We start from the raw sequence: 16,713 nt of genomic DNA, 5'->3' as shown, positions 1-16,713 counted from the left end.
AAATAATCATGCAGCAGCAGGAAATGTGAATTATTATGTGAATTATAGGTAATGGACATCTTTGTAGAGGTTGCTAAATTTTTTTGTTAAGGCAAATCAAGTCATGATGTTTGAAAGGGGAGATGTTTAACTTTAGAAGCGTTTTTAAAACTCGATTACACTACAAGTTTACATTTCCTACTGTGCAGGAAAATTCTCAGAAACAAAAGAGTGTGTGATCTGTAGATGGTAAATGTCATCTTGGTACTGGAGACACAGATCTTGGAGACTGGACAAGAAGCAGGTACGATTGGGGCAGCAAAGATCCAGCAGCTGGGCAGGGTCACAGGCAGAGCAGGACTGGGGGCCTGGGGTTGGACAGGCCAGGCACCAAGCCAGGCAGGGAGGGGCTGACGTAGGCAGGTTGCTACCTAGAGGGGCTCAGAGCCCCTCATGCAGTGGGAATGAATCAGAAAAGAGTAACATGGAGTTAGTGGTAGCGGGGCCAACAATCATACTCATCAATAACCATGAGACTACAGGCAGTACAGAATAGAAGACAGCTGCTACATACAGTGCATTCAGAAAGTGTTCAGACCCCTTGACTTTTTCCACATTTTGTTACATTACAGCATTATTCTAAAATTGATTAAATAAAATATGTTCCTCATCTATGTCCATAGAATACCCCATAATGACAAAGTGAAAACAGGTTTAGAAATGTTTGCAAATGTATTAAAAATGAAATGAAAAACAGAAATACCTTATTTACATAAGAATTCAGACCATTTGCTATGAGACTCGAAAATGAGCTCAGGTGCATCCTGTTTCCATTGATCCTCCTTGAGATGTTTCTACAACTTGATTGGAGTCCACCTGTGGTAAATTCAATTGATTGGACATGATTTGGAAAGGCACACACCTTTCTACATAAGGTCCCACAGTTGACAGTGTATGTCAGAGCAAAAACCAAGCCATGAGGTCGAAGGAATTGTGCGTAGAGCTCCGAGACAGGATTGTGTCGAGGCACAGATCTGGGGAAGGGTACCAAAACAATTCTACAGCAATGAAGGTCCTTAAGAACACAGTGGCCTCGATTATTCTGAAATGGAAGAAGTTTGGACACACATAGACTCTCCTAGAGCTGGCTGGCTGCCTGGCTGAACTGAGCAATCTGGGGAGAAGGGCCTTGGTCAGGGAGGTGACCAAGAACCCGATGCTCACTCTGAGAAAGCTCCAAAGTTCCTCTGTGGAGATGGGAGAACCTTCCAGAAGAACAGCCATCTCTGCAGCACTCTACCGATCAGGACTTTATAGTAGAGTGGCCAGATGGAAGCCACTCCTCAGTAAAAGGCACATGACAGCCCGCTTGGTGTTTGCCAAAAGGCACCTAAAGGACTCTCAGACCATGAGAAACAAGATTCTCTGGTCTGATGAAGCCAAGATTGAACTCTTTGGCTTGAATGCCAAGCATCACATCTGGATGAAATCTGGCACCATCCCTACGGTGAAGCATGGTGGTAGCAGCATCATGCTGTGGGGATGTTTTTCAGCAGCATGGACTGGGAGACTAGTCAGGATCGAGGGAAAGATGAACGGAGCATAGAACACAGAGATCCTTGATGAAAACCTGCTCCAGTGCACTCAGGGCCTCAGACTGCGGCGAAGGTTCACCTTCCAACAGGACAACGACCCTAAGTACACAGCCAAGACAACGCAGGAGTGGCTTCAGGATATGTCTATGAATGTCCTTGAGTGGCCCAGCTAAGCTTGGACATGAACTCAATCGAACATCTCTGGAGAGACCTGAAAATAGCTGTGCAGCCACGCTTCCCATCCAATCTGGCAGAGCTTGAGTGGATCTACAGAGAAGAATGGGAGAAACTCCCCAAATACAAGTGTGCCAAGCTTGTAGCGTCATACCAAAGAAGACCCGAGGCTGTAATCGCTGCCAAAGGTGCTTCAACAAAGTACTGAGTAAAGGGTCTGATTTATGTAAATGTAATATTTCAGTTTATTTTTAATAAATGGAAAAACAAACATTTCTAAACTTGTTTTTGCTTTGTCATTCTGGGGTATTGTGTGTAGATGGATGATTTATTTATCAATTTTAGAATAAGGCTGTAACTTAACAAAATGTGGGAAAAGTCTATTCTGACTGCACTGAACAACAAAAGCTACACCATGAAAGCAATTGTCACGCCCTGGCCGTATTTTGGTTAGGCCAGGGTGTGACTAGGGGGGGCATTCTAGTTTCTTTATTTCTATGTTTTGTATTTCTATGTTTTGGCCGGGTATGGTTCTCAATCAGGGACAACTGTCTATCGTTGTCTCTGATTTGAAATCATACTTAGGCAGCCTTTTTTTCCTTTGGTGTTTGTGGGTAGTTGACTTTGTTAGTGGCACTATAGCCCTAGTAAGCTTCACGGTCGTTTCTTGTTTTGTTGGCGACATTCTAAAATAAAAGAAATATACGCTCACCACGCTGTACCTTGGTCCAGTCATTTCCACCTAGACGACGGTCGTGACAGCAATACTGAAACCACAGGCAGTATGCTTAAAATATAGTAGACAGTGCTAACCAAAGTCACTCCGTAAAAATAAATCAATAGAAAAACTCTTTAAACATGCTTCCTCTTCCAAGAAAAAAAAAAGGAATGCATTGCAAACACAGCTCATTCAAGACATGCACAGACCCTTGTAAAGACTAAAACATTTCACCAACAAAAAAAACACATTACGAGGGGTTAAACGCTAATGTTGTTGCCGGTACTCAAATCCCTGTCACCATGATTGAGTGCAGCAACTGTAACCGCTGGCCAGAAAAAACATTGACTCTCTTTGAAGAACAGTTGGTCGGTCAGATTAAAATGTGAGGGCGATCTGGCTGCAACATGTCATGCCATTTGTCGAGTTGATTAGGCTGGCTGGGCAGGTGTCCCATTTCTCCCTCATCGCTCCATGTGTGTCCCTGCTGAAGCCTGTGTTTTTAGGAAGAGATCCATACTTCCCCATTAGTAGACGTGTAGCTGCACTCCCCTGCTAGAATCTCTAAACGAGCTCCAGGCCCAGTTGTAGGAGAAACGTAGAGAAGTCAAGCTTCAAGACATCAAACACATCCAAATGAGCCACTACATGTGGCAGTCTAACAGCAATTCAGAGGGGCTAAATGGTAACGTCAGCACTCGAACCCCGGTCATCAGGTCCAAGGGCAGCGACTATGTCCGAGAGCAGCGATCGTGTCCAAGGGCAGCCAACATAACCAATGGCTCAAAAAAAGTGAACTCTGTTGGGAGAGCAGTTTGTGATCATAAAAATATCAGATTTGTTACAGTATTCATTACAATGGCAAATAAAAATAAAATAATGACTTACCTCACACGTCCAACACTCATCTTTGACTTGATAGGCTGATAGAAGATTCATAGCTTCTGGCTGAGTTGATGATTCAGATGAGACACTTCATGGTCACCACTTTGTTTGTCCTCTCCAGAGTTACTACCGTAGCCATGTCATCCTCCAATGGGGACTTCGAGAGCTTCACATCTGAACCTACCAACAAGATACAATTTGAATAAACATTACAGTTTGAAGACTCACTGTGCTACACACAGTGTCAGTGGAAGGTGTCATTCCAAGAGGTGGCTTTGCACAAAAAGTCATGACAACTCCGTATGTGACATCCCGTCCCAACGGGGGCTTATGTCGAAAAATCCTAAATGCTTTTTACAGTGTAACATACACTGTAATTGGAGGAAGCATGCTGCTTTAAAAGTTGATAAATGTACAGTTTTTTTCAATTGCTAACATGCATTGGTCAAAACTGAAGTCTCATTGTCAAAACTCTTCACACAGTCAGCGAAACAGAAGTGTATGTGGACCAAACTGTGAATATTTTTACATTGCTTTCACACAAAAGGCATTCAATGTCCACATTCTCTGAAATCCATGAACTCTGTTCTCATTCATACTCCACCACCTGCAAAACTATATATTTGCAGCACATTTTCAAATGCAAACACACAGTTTCCAAAACTGTTAAAAACACATTCAAAACAGAATTATGGCAAATGTTGTGCATTTCTGCAGTCACCAGATTGAAACATATAGAAAATCTCAGCAGAATATTCAATCATTCCAAACACAGCTGATTGCAATTTCAGCTGAAAGCCTACCCAAGTGTCCTGTTTTTAGTCTCGTTACCAAACAGACAAAAGAGGACAGCTTCAGAATGATTTAGTTTGGAAACATGGATCAAGGAAGACAGGTTGGTGGGGAGAGAAGAGTGGCAGGGAGAGGGAGAATGTGTGAAGGACAACGGAGAGGAAGACAGGTTGGTGTGGAAAGAAGAGTGACAGGGAGAGGGAGAATGCATGGAGGACAAAGGAGAGGAAGACAGGTTGGTGGGGAAAGAAGAGTGGCAGGGAGAGGGAGAATGCATGGAGGACAAAGGAGAGGAAGACAGGTTGGTGGGGAAAGAAGAGTGGCAGGGAGAGGGAGAATGTGTGAAGGACAACGGAGAGGAAGACAGGTTGGTGGGGAAAGAAAAGTGGCAGGGAGAGGGAGAATGTGTGAAGGACAACGGAGAGAAAGACAGGTTGGTGTGGAAAGAAGAGTGACAGGGAGAGGGAAAATGCATGGAGGACAAAGGAGAGGAAGACAGGTTGGTGGGGAAAGAAGAGTGGCAGGGAGAGGGAGAATGTGTGGAGGACAAAGGAGAGGAAGACAGGTTGGTGTGGAAAGAAGAGTGGCAGGGAGAGGGAGAATGCGTGGAGGACAAAGGAGAGGAAGACCAAGAGCGGTGGTCTCTGATGAGATAAGGGCCACAATTATTGACCATGTTGTAATTCATGGTCTCTCTTTGAGAGAGGCCGGTTTAACCAAATCTGCAGCGTTCAACAGTTGTACAAATTTTCCAGCAAAACATCCTTCAATGATAATTGAACTATATATTACAGTACAATATAGTATGTCCACATTTTTACATGTACTGACATTTTGAAATATATTGATTGTTTTGTGTTTTTCAGTAGGATCCAAAGGTTGCCTCCCACAGGAGGGAGAGGCAGAATATTATCAGATGCGCAGAAAATTGCCATCGTTGACATGGTAATTCGCAACAATGCAATAAAACTGTGGGAAATTCGAGTGCTGGCAGACAATATCAATTTTGGAAATGTGAATCCGGCCAGCACAACGACAATTGCCAGAGTCGTAGAGAAACACAAAATAAGGATGAAGCAGTTGTACACTGTACCCTTTGAGAGAAATGGTGAACGTGTGAAAGAACTCTGGTATCAATATGTCCAGGTTAGATGTCTGTTCAATAACTAAACAGGGTACATACACAGCTATGCATAATGTAAAGTACTGTAAAACTGTGGATTTATTGTATTTTAGAGAGTAATGGAGATGGAAGCCAGGCAAACTGCACATACATTCATCTTTGTGGATGAAGCTGGATTCAACCTGGCAAAAACACACCGCAGGGAAAGAAATGTGGTTGGACAGAGAGCAACCGTGGATGTCCCAGGCCAGAGAGGAGTTAACATCACAATGTGTGCAGCACTGTCCAATGATGGTTTGCTGTTACACAAACCACTCATTGGCCCCTACAATACAGAGAGGCTCATTTTGTTTCTGGATGACCTGCATAATCAACTTGTACCAGCGGAGGAGAGAGGGGCAAGACACTTCCCTACCTTCGTTGTTGTGTGGGATATGGTGGCATTCCACCACTCTGCTGCAGTCACAGACTGGTTTGCTGCACATCCCAGGATGTCAGTACTATTCCTGCCTCCATACTCCCCCTTCCTAAACCCGATAGAGGAGTTTTTCTCTGCGTTGAGGTGGAAGGTTTATGACCACCATCCACATGACCAGATGTCCTTACTGGATGCCATGAATGCGTGGTGTGGAGACACTTCTCCTGAAGACTACCAGGGTTTGATTAGACATTCCAGAAGATACTTTCCAAGATGCATCACCAGAGACACAAGATGTGATGTTGATGAGAACTTGTGGCCAAATGCAGGAGAGAGGGAGAACTAGAACCCTCACAGTACTGTATAGTATGAGTGATTATACTATACATGTTGATGAGAACTAGAACCCTCACAGTACTGTACAGTATGAGTGATTATACTATACATGTTGATGAGAACTTGAACCCTCACAGTACTGTACAGTATGAGTGATTATACTATGCATGTTGATGAGAACTAGACCCCTCACTGTACAGTATGAGTGATTATACTATACATGTTGATGAGAACTACAACCCTCACAGTACTGTACAGTATGAGTGTTATACTATACATGTTGATGAGAACTAGAACCCTCAGAGTACTGTACAGTATGAGTGTTTATATTATACATGTTGATGAGAACTACACCCCTCACAGTACTGTACAGTATGAGTGTTATACTATACATGTTGATGAGAACTAGACCCCTCACAGTACTGTACAGTATGAGTGTTATACTATACATGTTGATGAGAACTAGACCCCTCACAGTACTGTACAGTGAGTGATTATAGTATACGTGTTGATGAGAACTAGAACCCTCACAGTACTGTACAGTATGAGTGATTATACTATACATGTTGATGAGAACTAGACCCCTCACAGTACTGTACAGTATGAGTGTACTATACATGTTGATGAGAACTAGACCCCTCACAGTACTGTACAGTATGAGTGATTATACTATACATGTTGATGAGAACTAGACCCCTCACAGTACTGTACAGTATGAGTGTACTATACATGTTGATGAGAACTAGAACCCTCACAGTACTGTACAGTATGAGTGTTATACTATACATGTTGATGAGAACTAGACCCCTCACAGTACTGTACAGTATGAGTGATTATACTACATGTTGATGAGAACTACAACCCTCACAGTACTGTACAGTATGAGTGATTATACTACATGTTGATGAGAACTAGACCCCTCACAGTACTGTACAGTATGAGTGTACTATACATGTTGATGAGAACTAGACCCCTCACAGTACTGTACAGTATGAGTGATTATACTATACATGTTGATGAGAACTAGACCCCTCACAGTACTGTACAGTATGAGTGTACTATACATGTTGATGAGAACTAGACCCCTCACAGTACTGTACAGTATGAGTGTACTATACATGTTGATGAGAACTAGACCCCTCACAGTACTGTACAGTATGAGTGTACTATACATGTTGATGAGAACTAGACCCCTCACAGTACTGTACAGTATGAGTGTACTATACATGTTGATGAGAACTAGACCCCTCACAGTACTGTACAGTATGAGTGTACTATACATGTTGATGAGAACTACAACCCTCACAGTACTGTACAGTATGAGTGTACTATACATGTTGATGAGAACTACAACCCTCACAGTACTGTACAGTATGAGTGATTATACTACATGTTGATGAGAACTAGAACCCTCACAGTACTGTACAGTATGAGTGATTATACTATACATGTTGATGAGAACTAGACCCCTCACAGTACTGTACAGTATGAGTGATTATACTATACATGTTGTTGATGGATTTTTTGTAATTATTATTGCAGCCCTGGAATTTCAGGAATTCGTTTTTTGTTTCAACTTTTTATTTTTCACAAGTAAATTATTATATGCCAAGATATAGAAAGAATAAAGGCTATTGAAGCCAATTGCTCCGTTTCTGATTAATTCTTGTTACATATACTTCAGTACAGTCAATAAAGTGAAAAGGTGTTATTCTTATCCTATAATGAAATACTGATTTATGTGAAAAATCATTCAAACTTCAAAGAGAAAAGTTAATCATTTATGTAACGCTCTCTGTTGTTAGTGTTTTTCAGGTCAGTGTGTTATGAGAGACAACATATGCTTTCTGAGTGAGAATTGTTGCCAGTTTTCTGGTCGAACGAGCTTATTTTGAGACATGTATGAAGTGTTTTGGTGGTTTGAGTGAGTTTTGGAGGTGAGATTAACTGTTTGGCCAAGATGCATGTTGGTAATGCAGACAGTGGGAAGAGTTCTGAAAAAGTGGCTTCAGTATTGACCGATTCTTGTTAGCAATTGAAAAAACCTGTAATATCCCACTTAGGAGACAAGTAGGAGAAAATGCCTCGGAAAGATTTTGAGTGCTAGAGAGCTCCTCTTTGTTTACGCCCATTCAGCATTGTTCACACCCTCTTAAGTCATAGCCCCACCCATCTCTTTAAAAAACGTGTAAAGAAACGCGTGGCCAACCGTCAGCATGGTCAAGCCCTCCATTATCTCAGCCAATCATGTCTAGCTAGGAAGGATTATGTCTTTCTCCCAATGTACAGTAGCTCAGGGTAAACTAGGCTCCTAATTTAACATTCATATTTACAACTCCCATACAAGTTTGTAATTAAGGTACATGAAAGTTTACATGTTTAAGAAGGCATGTCTGCAAAAACGGCCTTACTGGGAAGTAGGAACTAGCGTCATCCACCCCCATTGCGCTGGCGTGTCACATGAGTTGGCATAGGAATTGGCATGACAACGACCAAAGAAATAGTTATAAATTGTACATTTGGCATGATAATGACCATAGCAGTTAAACAGATCTGGGACCAGGCTACAATGGTGGCAGATGGGGTGAGTAACCACCATTAACATGGTCCCAGGAGCTCACAGCACACACACCCTTTTCCACACACACCAGAACAACAAGGAGGCCTGGTGCCTTAACTTTGTCTTTAATCTTGGCTCGATTAGGACTGACGGTAACTGAAAGCAGTATTTTTCTGCTAGGTTCGTTTCAGTAAGACTAGCAGGGGCCTGAGCCCAGCCCAGCCTGTGGAGCGGAGCAGGAGTAAGGGCCACCAACAGTGTGCCTGAGTTTGGTCAGTCACACACCTGCTCCCTGACACACAGTAATATCTCTGTCCACTCTGTCATCTCTCCTTTCTGTCTGTTGTGAGGGCTGTATCAGCTGATGTCATGTCCAGCAGCTCACCTCCTCTCCTCTCCTGGGCTGTATTGATCAGTCCCATGGTTTAATCCTCCTCCTCTGTTTACCACAGTTCAATCTCCCCTCGCTCCCACTTTCACTACCTACCGCAACTTACTCCTGATGCCTTTATAAACCTTTCTGGTCAATACCCCTCTGCAGCTCTCATTTCCTCCTTGCAAATACTGTGTGTGTGTGTGTGTGTGTGTGTGTGTGTGTGTGTGTGTGTGTGTGTGTGTGTGTGTGTGTGTGTGTGTGTGTGTGTGTGTGTGTGTGTGTGTGTGTGTGTGTGTGTGTGTGTGTGTGTGTGTGTGTGTGTGTGTGTGTGTGTGGAGCTCCTTGAATTATTGCCTGTTCTATAGCCACTCTCACTCAGTTTTACCACTGATACTACTTCAATTCAAGTCTTCAGTGCTCCAGGTTTAAAATGATTTCCCCAAAATGTAATTTCTGAGCTTCGAGAGGTCGGGGGGCCATTTACACTCCTTCCAGATAGGGTTTTTCTTGACCATTTTATTAAATTAATACATTTTCCTTCTTTGCTGGAGGGAGCCCTGTAAATGAATTATGAAACCATATACATTCAAATTAGCCTTTTTAATCCAAAACTTTACAGAGGTGTTTCCTAAAAAAAGGTGCTTTGTCATTGTGCTACCCTTTCACATAGCTGTGGCAGAAATGTTTTAACTACTAGCCAATAAATAGAATGAATGAAAGTCTTTTTCTACTATCACATGGAATCCTCCTCTAATTCCCTGTCACCTCCAGAGTTGTGCTCCTAATCTGTTGGCATGGCTTGGCTCAGAGTGACTGGCAGGGGAGCAGTGGGCAGCAGCGTGTGCCAGTTCGCCCCTGGGAGTGCTCATTGACACAGCATGGCCCTGCTCCAGCCCCCAGGCCCTCTGCGGACCTTGGCTCCAGGTGGACAGGATATCTAGTCCTCCACCGGAGGTCCAGCTGTAGCCACAAACTGGCTCCTCTCACTGGGACACTCTTACTCTCTCTCTCTATCTCTGGCTCCAACCTCTCTCTCCCTCCCCACCCTCTCTCTTTTCTCTCTCTACCCCTCTTTGCATAGCCCCGGTGGCTTCAAAAATAACTGCCTCTGTCTGTTTGCCTGGGTCTGTCCTGAAGCCTGGAAGTAGAATCTTTCTGCCTCTCTTGTGCTTAGAGACGGATGTTGATCATGGTATTTCTTCACTCTGGGAAAGGTGACAGAGTAGTGACAGGGAAGTAAAGTGTCTGCCTCGCACAGATCTGTCATTATTTATTGACCGTAAATCCCTGGGAGCCTCTCTCAGGCCTAGTGTCTGGTAGGAGGGACACAGAGGGGAGACAGGTTGGATTTAAGGCAGACACAATGTACCTAGACAAGCGACCAGCTCACCTGGGAAATGCCACTCTTATGTCCACACATGAAAATGCATGGCGATGTACAGGGAGGAGGATCACTGGAGCCTACTGTCAATAGAGCCTACATAGGGTACCAGTACCGAGTCGATGTGCAGGAGTACAAGGTAAATAAAGGAGACATGTATATATAACTAGGAATAAAGTGACTAAATAGATAATAAACAATGTGATGAGTAAAAAAAGTTTGTGCAAAAAGGGTCAATACAGATAGTCTGGATAGCTATTTGGTTAACTATGTAACTATCTATTTAGCAGTATTATGGCATGGAGGTAGAAGCTGTTCAGGGTCCTGTTGGTTCCAGACTTGGTGCACCAGTATCGCTTACTTTGCGGTAGCAGAGAGTAGCAGAGAGAATACTCTCTGCTAAACAGTCCCACAGCCAGCATGGTGATGGCTGGAACACAACACAACAGAACAGAGTCTGCTTCCAAGAGGAATGAGGCACACTGAGCACAGAGATCTGGCTGGAAATATCTCTCTTTATACCTCTAATTAAAGAGATCATCAACATCATGTTTAGAGTTTTATAGCTTCAACATACTGTTCAGCTCTCGAAAGTGCCAATACATTTTGTTCGTAAAGCTGAGTAAATATGGCCATGTGGTGAGTGGTGCCACAAGGCAAACACAAGCTCTGTGTTGGCCAACAAACCTTGTCACAAATCGGTAGTATCTGTAGTATGTGTGACTGCCCTTGACCAGCACAAAAACATCCTGTGGCGTACTGCATTAGCATCGAATAGCCCCCGCGATATGCAACTTTTCAGGGAAGTTATGAACCAATATACACAGACAGTTAGGAAAGCAAAGGATAGCTTTTTCAAACAGAAATTTGCATCCTGTAGCACAAACTGCAAAAAGTTCTGGGAAACTGTAAAGTCCATGGAGAATAAGAGCACCTCCTCCCAGCTGCCCACTGCACTGAAGATAGAAACACTGTCACCACCAATAAATCCACGATAATTGAGAATTTCAATAAGCATTTTTCTACGGCTGGCCATGCTTTCCACCTGGCTACCCCTACCCTGGTCAACAGCCCTGCACCCCCCACAGCAACTTGCCCAAACCTCCCCCATTTCTCTTCACCCAAATCCAGATAGCTAATGTTCTGAAAGAGTTGCAAAATCTGGACCCCTACAAATCAGCCGGGCTAGAAAATCTGGACCCTCTCTTTCTAAAATGATCTTCCGAAATTGTTGCAACCCCTATTACTAGCCTGTTCAACCTCTCATTCGTATCGTCTGAGATTCCCAAAGATTGGAAAGCAGCCGCGGTCATCCCCCTCTTCAAAGGGGGAGACACTCTAGAACCAAACTGCTACAGACCTATATCTATCCTACCCTGCCTTTCTAAGGTCTTCGGAAGCCAAGCTAACAAACAGACTACTGAACATTTCGAATCCCACCGTAACTTCTCCGCTTGCAATCTGGTTTCAGGGCTGGTTATGGGTGCACCTCAGCCACGCTCAAGGTCCTAAACAATATCATAACCGCCATCGATAAGAGACAATACTGTGCAGCCGTATTCACCGACCTGGCCAAGGCTTTCGACTCTGTCAATCACCACATTCATATCTGCAGACTCAACGGCCTTGGTTTCTCAAATGACTGCCTCACCTGGTTCACCAACTACTTCGCAGACAGAGTTCAGTGTGTCAAATCGGAGGGCCTGTTGTCCAGGCCCCCCTGGCAGTCTCTATGGGGGTGCCACAGGGTTCAATTCTCGGGCCGACTCTCTTCTCTGTATACATCAATGATGTCGCTCTTGCTGCTGGTGATTCTCTGATCCACCTCTATGCAGACGACACCATTCTGTATACTTCTGGCCCTTCTGTGGACACTGTGTTAATTAACCTCCAGACGAGCTTCAATGCCATACAACACTCCTTCTGTGGCCTCCAACTGCTCTTAAATGTAAGTAAAACTAAATCTACTCTGGATGGTTCTGACTTAGAATATGTGGACAATTACAAATATCTAGGTGTCTGGTTAGACTTTAAAATATTGTTCCAGACTCACATTAAACATCTCCAATCCAAAATCAAATCTAGAATCGGCTTCCTATTTCACAACAAAGCATCCTTCACTCATGCTGCCAAACATACCCTCGTAAAACTGACTATCCTACCGATCCTTGACTTCAGCGATGTCGTTTACAAAATAGCCTCCAACACTCTACTCAGCAAATTGGATGCAGTCTCTCACAGTGCCACCCGTTTTGTCACCAAAGCCCCATATACTACCCACCACTGCGACCTCTATGCTCTCATCGGCTGGCCCTCGCTTAATATTCGTCGCCAAACCCACTGGCTCCAGGTCATCTAGAAGTTTTTGATAGGTAAAGCTCCGCCTTATCTCAGCTCACTGGTCACCATAGCAGCACCCACCCGTAGCACATACTCCAGCAGATATATGTCACTGCTCACCCCCAAAGCCTATTCCTCCTTTGGCCGCCTTTCCTTCCAGTTCTCTGCTGCCAATGACTGGAACGAATTGCAAAAATCACTGAAGCTGGAGACTCATATCTCCCTCTCTAACTTTAAGCATCAGCTGTCAGAGCAGCTCACAGATCACTACATCTGTACATAGCCCATCTGTAAATTGCACGTCTAACTACCTCATCCCCATATTGTTATTTATTTATTTATTTATTGCTCCTTTGCACCCCAGTATTTCTACTTTCACATTCATCTTCTGCACATCTATCACTCCAGTGTTTAATTGCTAAATTCTAATTACTTCACCATTACGGCCTATTTATTGCCTTACCTCCCTAATCTTACCTCATTTGCACACAATGTATATAGATTTTTTTTCCTATTGTGTTATTGACTGTACGTTTGTTTATTCCATGTGTACCTCTGTGTTGTTGTTTGTGTGGCACTGCTTTGCTTTATCTTGGCCAGGTTGCAGTTGTAAATGAGAACTTGTTCTCAACTGGCCTACCTGGTTAAATAAAGGTGACATAAAATATATTTTAAAAAAAACGTGTGCGAATGTGTTTTGTATGTATTTGTGCCTGATTGGAACGCTGCCTTCTGCTGGTTGAAACGGAGTCGAACACATGGTAGAAAGCACTTCTCAACGACTCCACCATAGAGGTTTCAAAGAGAAGTAATACAATTGAATACATTTCCATCTCTGATATGCATATCATGACATTCAGCTTTGTTTCTGCCCCCCCCCCCCCCCCCCCCCCGGTGTCAGGTCTAACTGGCTGAAGCCATGCTGTGGGCGGAGGGCAGCCCTATGGCAGGTATGTCTGCTGAGCGCAGGCTTCAACTGTTTCCTGGTGGCTTGTGTCATCCTGGTGGTCGTGCTGCTGTGTCTGGAGCTGCTCATCGACACCAAGCTTCTGCAATGTGAGTGACCCTGGACCTGTCTTTGTATTAGAACCTGGATCTAAGCTTATAGATACATGAACATTTGAGTTACTTGCACATATCTTCAATTGTGATTCGACCCTTAGGGAAGTTAAAACACAAAACAGCTGTGGAATTTGTGTTATGTTGGAATTTGGAATTTACAAAAATGCACATCTGTTATTAGGAATGTAGCTAATGTTGGCGCTAGGCCTGTTGTATAATGCAGTACCTATTATTACGCAGTGACAGTTACAGGTCCAGGACCTGGGGCTGTGACCTCTCCCCTATAATATCAGCATCATTAGTATTCCTCAGTAAACAGTGACAGGTGGTCTAATGCCACTGTGACCCATAGCATATGGAGATGACCTCATCTGCATCATCTTGCTCTGGAGAAGTGGGTGTCCTCATCTGTCATGGGTTACGGTCAGGAGTCCCCACCTCTGTGGTGTCACAAGCTCTATGAACGATGGTAGGGCTATATGGGTTACAGGTCAATATGGATGTATCTTGTAGTCCACCTGTGGTAAATTCAATTGATTGGACATGATTTGATTTGGAAAGGCACAAACCTTTCCATATAAAGTCCCACAGTTGACAGTGCATGTCAGAGCAAAAACCAAGCAATGAGGTCGAAGCAATTGTTCGTATAGCCCCGAGACAGGGAGCCGAGGCACAGATCTGGGGAAGGGTACAAGCATTTCTGCAGCATTGAAGGTTCCCAGGAACACAGTGGTCTCCATCGTTCTTAAATGGAAGAAGTTTGGAACCATCAAAAGACTCTTCCTGGAGCTGGCCGCCCGGCCAAACTGAGCAATATGCAAAAATGTCTAAAAACCTGTTTTTGCTTTATCATTATGGGGTATTGTGTGTAGATTGATGACGGGGAAAAAACTTTGTAATCAATTTTAGAATAAGGCTGTAATGTATCAAAATGTGGAATAAGTCAAGGGGTCTGAATACTTTCCGAATGCACTGCATATCCCATTTAACAGACACTTTTATCCAAAGCAAACTACAGTGAAGCGTGTATACACTGAGCTCTACACACTGAGCTACATAGGGCTATGTGTTTGTGCTTGGGTCTGTCTCCAGTATTTACCAATGGATCTGAACCCTGAGTAAACTAGTCATCTTGAAACGGTGTCTCTGCTGTGCTGTCTTCACAGTTAACAACGCGTTCCAGTTTGCCAGCATCATCCACTGGATCAGCCTGGCCATTCTATCTGTGTTCTTCACTGAGGTGAGCCACTCTCCCTCTCTCTCTCTCTCCCCCACAGTCACCACAGTGGCAGCAGGCTCACTTAAAGCTGATGTAGCGGAGGGTTGATTTAATGCTCTAGTGTGCTATAGTTGTATGAGACAAAGGTGAGCTAGAGAGGTGCAGTGGTGTATTCTGATTACAACACCAAATTAAGCCCTGGCCTTTCTTTTATCAACACTTATCGACTTATTAGAGCGTTGGTCAATGTACTCTATTGGTCCATCACATACAGTATATTGTTAAACATAAACACAGCTATTTAACTTGCTCCTAATGTTTGTTCACAGCGTTACAGCCTCCTCTATCTCACTCATTTGGGTACTATTTCCCTTCACAACTTGCTGTGACTGTTAATTGCTCTTGATGTATTAGGTTTTGTCAACATAATCTCTTTTATCTAAAATGCAGTCAGAGCTTTTCTGTTGCACTGTAGCTTTTAACTAGCGCCAGAGCCTCAGATAAACCCTATTGATTACCGTTTCCTCAGGCCTAGCAGCATTTATCTTAGTAGTTCTCTGTTCACCGGTCTGCTGCTCTATTTGGTTGAGAAACAGTACAGTGGTTTTCCTTTAAAAGTTGCGGCGTACTGCAGCACAGCTTGTGGGGTGCCGCAGAATTCTATGTCAAGTTATTTATGTGTCAGCCATTGTTGCCAGAATGATGCAATTTACCACAATCTGCCACCGTCTACCATGTGTATGTGTTTTAGTTATCAATGAAAGCCAACCCTTAGTGATTCATGTAAGTATTGGCTGTGGCAGGACAGCTTCTGCTCAGGTGGAATCCTGAATATGTAAAAAGAGAGGAGAGGAGTGCAGTGGCCTTCTGCAGCCCCTGATGAGTCAGCTGTAGCTGGTGCAGTGTGTCTCTAATTGTTTGAAGGAAATCTGACCGCTGTGGTAGTGAACTGTAGGAGTATGTCATTGATGAATTGCCGGTGGATAGATGAAAAAACTGAATCACAACTGCAATTCACTTTCGCTGAGACATTAGTATTTTTAGGGGTGTGTTTACAACTAAAGGAAATGTATTCTATTGCTATGGTTCTCTTCCCCAATCCTTTTTACCCTTTCCCTCCCTATCTCCCTCCCCCTATCTCCCTCCCTCCCGCTCTCTCAGACGGTGTTCAGAATTGTGGTGCTGGGGATCTGGGATTACATCGAGAACAAAGTGGAGGTAAGCTCCCTGGAGGGCCATTAGTCCGGAGGTGGGGCTCGGAGCACCCCATCACTTCCACAGCAATATCATTCTCCCAATGTCAGACATCAGACTGGAAACCGCCCACAGGCCTAGAGGGAATGTTCTGAAACTTGGATGTGTACATATTTTTTCATTCAAATATTGTCTGCTTGCTAATATCTTTGTGTGTAGGTGTTTGACGGTGCAGTCATAGTCCTGTCCCTGGCCCCCATGGTGGCCTCAACGGTGGCCAACGGCCCCAGCAGCCCCTGGGACGCCATCGGCCTCATCATCACCCTACGCATCTGGAGGGTCAAGAGGATCATCGATGGTGAGGCTGGGAGGGCCTGGGGTAGATGGATGGGTGCAGAGGGTAGATGAATACAGTCTCCTCTGCGCCATGTCCTTAACTGTCAAGTTGCAGAGACGCGACAACAATATTTCAGCAGCTCCACCCCTATGGATGTCATTATCCTAACTGGCTTTTTACTGAGTTTTACGTTGTTTTTTTTACCATGCATATTACCAACCACA

The 16,713-nt window shown here is 43.9% G+C and overlaps 1 protein-coding gene across 2 annotated transcripts in view; it reads left to right on the top strand.

The window, feature by feature from the left end:
- LOC129862458 (transmembrane protein 266-like) overlaps positions 1-16,713 on the top strand; it is a 52,787-nt gene that overhangs the window by 26,925 nt on the left and 9,149 nt on the right. For both annotated transcript variants that reach the window (XM_055934158.1, XM_055934157.1), the window contains 4 exons: positions 13,579-13,733; positions 14,906-14,979; positions 16,120-16,176; positions 16,372-16,510. In XM_055934158.1, coding sequence (XP_055790133.1) covers positions 13,579-13,733; positions 14,906-14,979; positions 16,120-16,176; positions 16,372-16,510 — 425 coding nt within the window. The remainder of the gene's footprint in view (positions 1-13,578; positions 13,734-14,905; positions 14,980-16,119; positions 16,177-16,371; positions 16,511-16,713) is intronic.

The sequence above is a fragment of the Salvelinus fontinalis genome, chromosome 9 (assembly GCF_029448725.1).
Source record: "Salvelinus fontinalis isolate EN_2023a chromosome 9, ASM2944872v1, whole genome shotgun sequence".
NCBI classification, from domain to species: domain Eukaryota; kingdom Metazoa; phylum Chordata; class Actinopteri; order Salmoniformes; family Salmonidae; genus Salvelinus; species Salvelinus fontinalis.
Note: the sequence above shows the minus strand (reverse complement) of the source record. Positions and strands in the feature narration are given on the sequence as shown.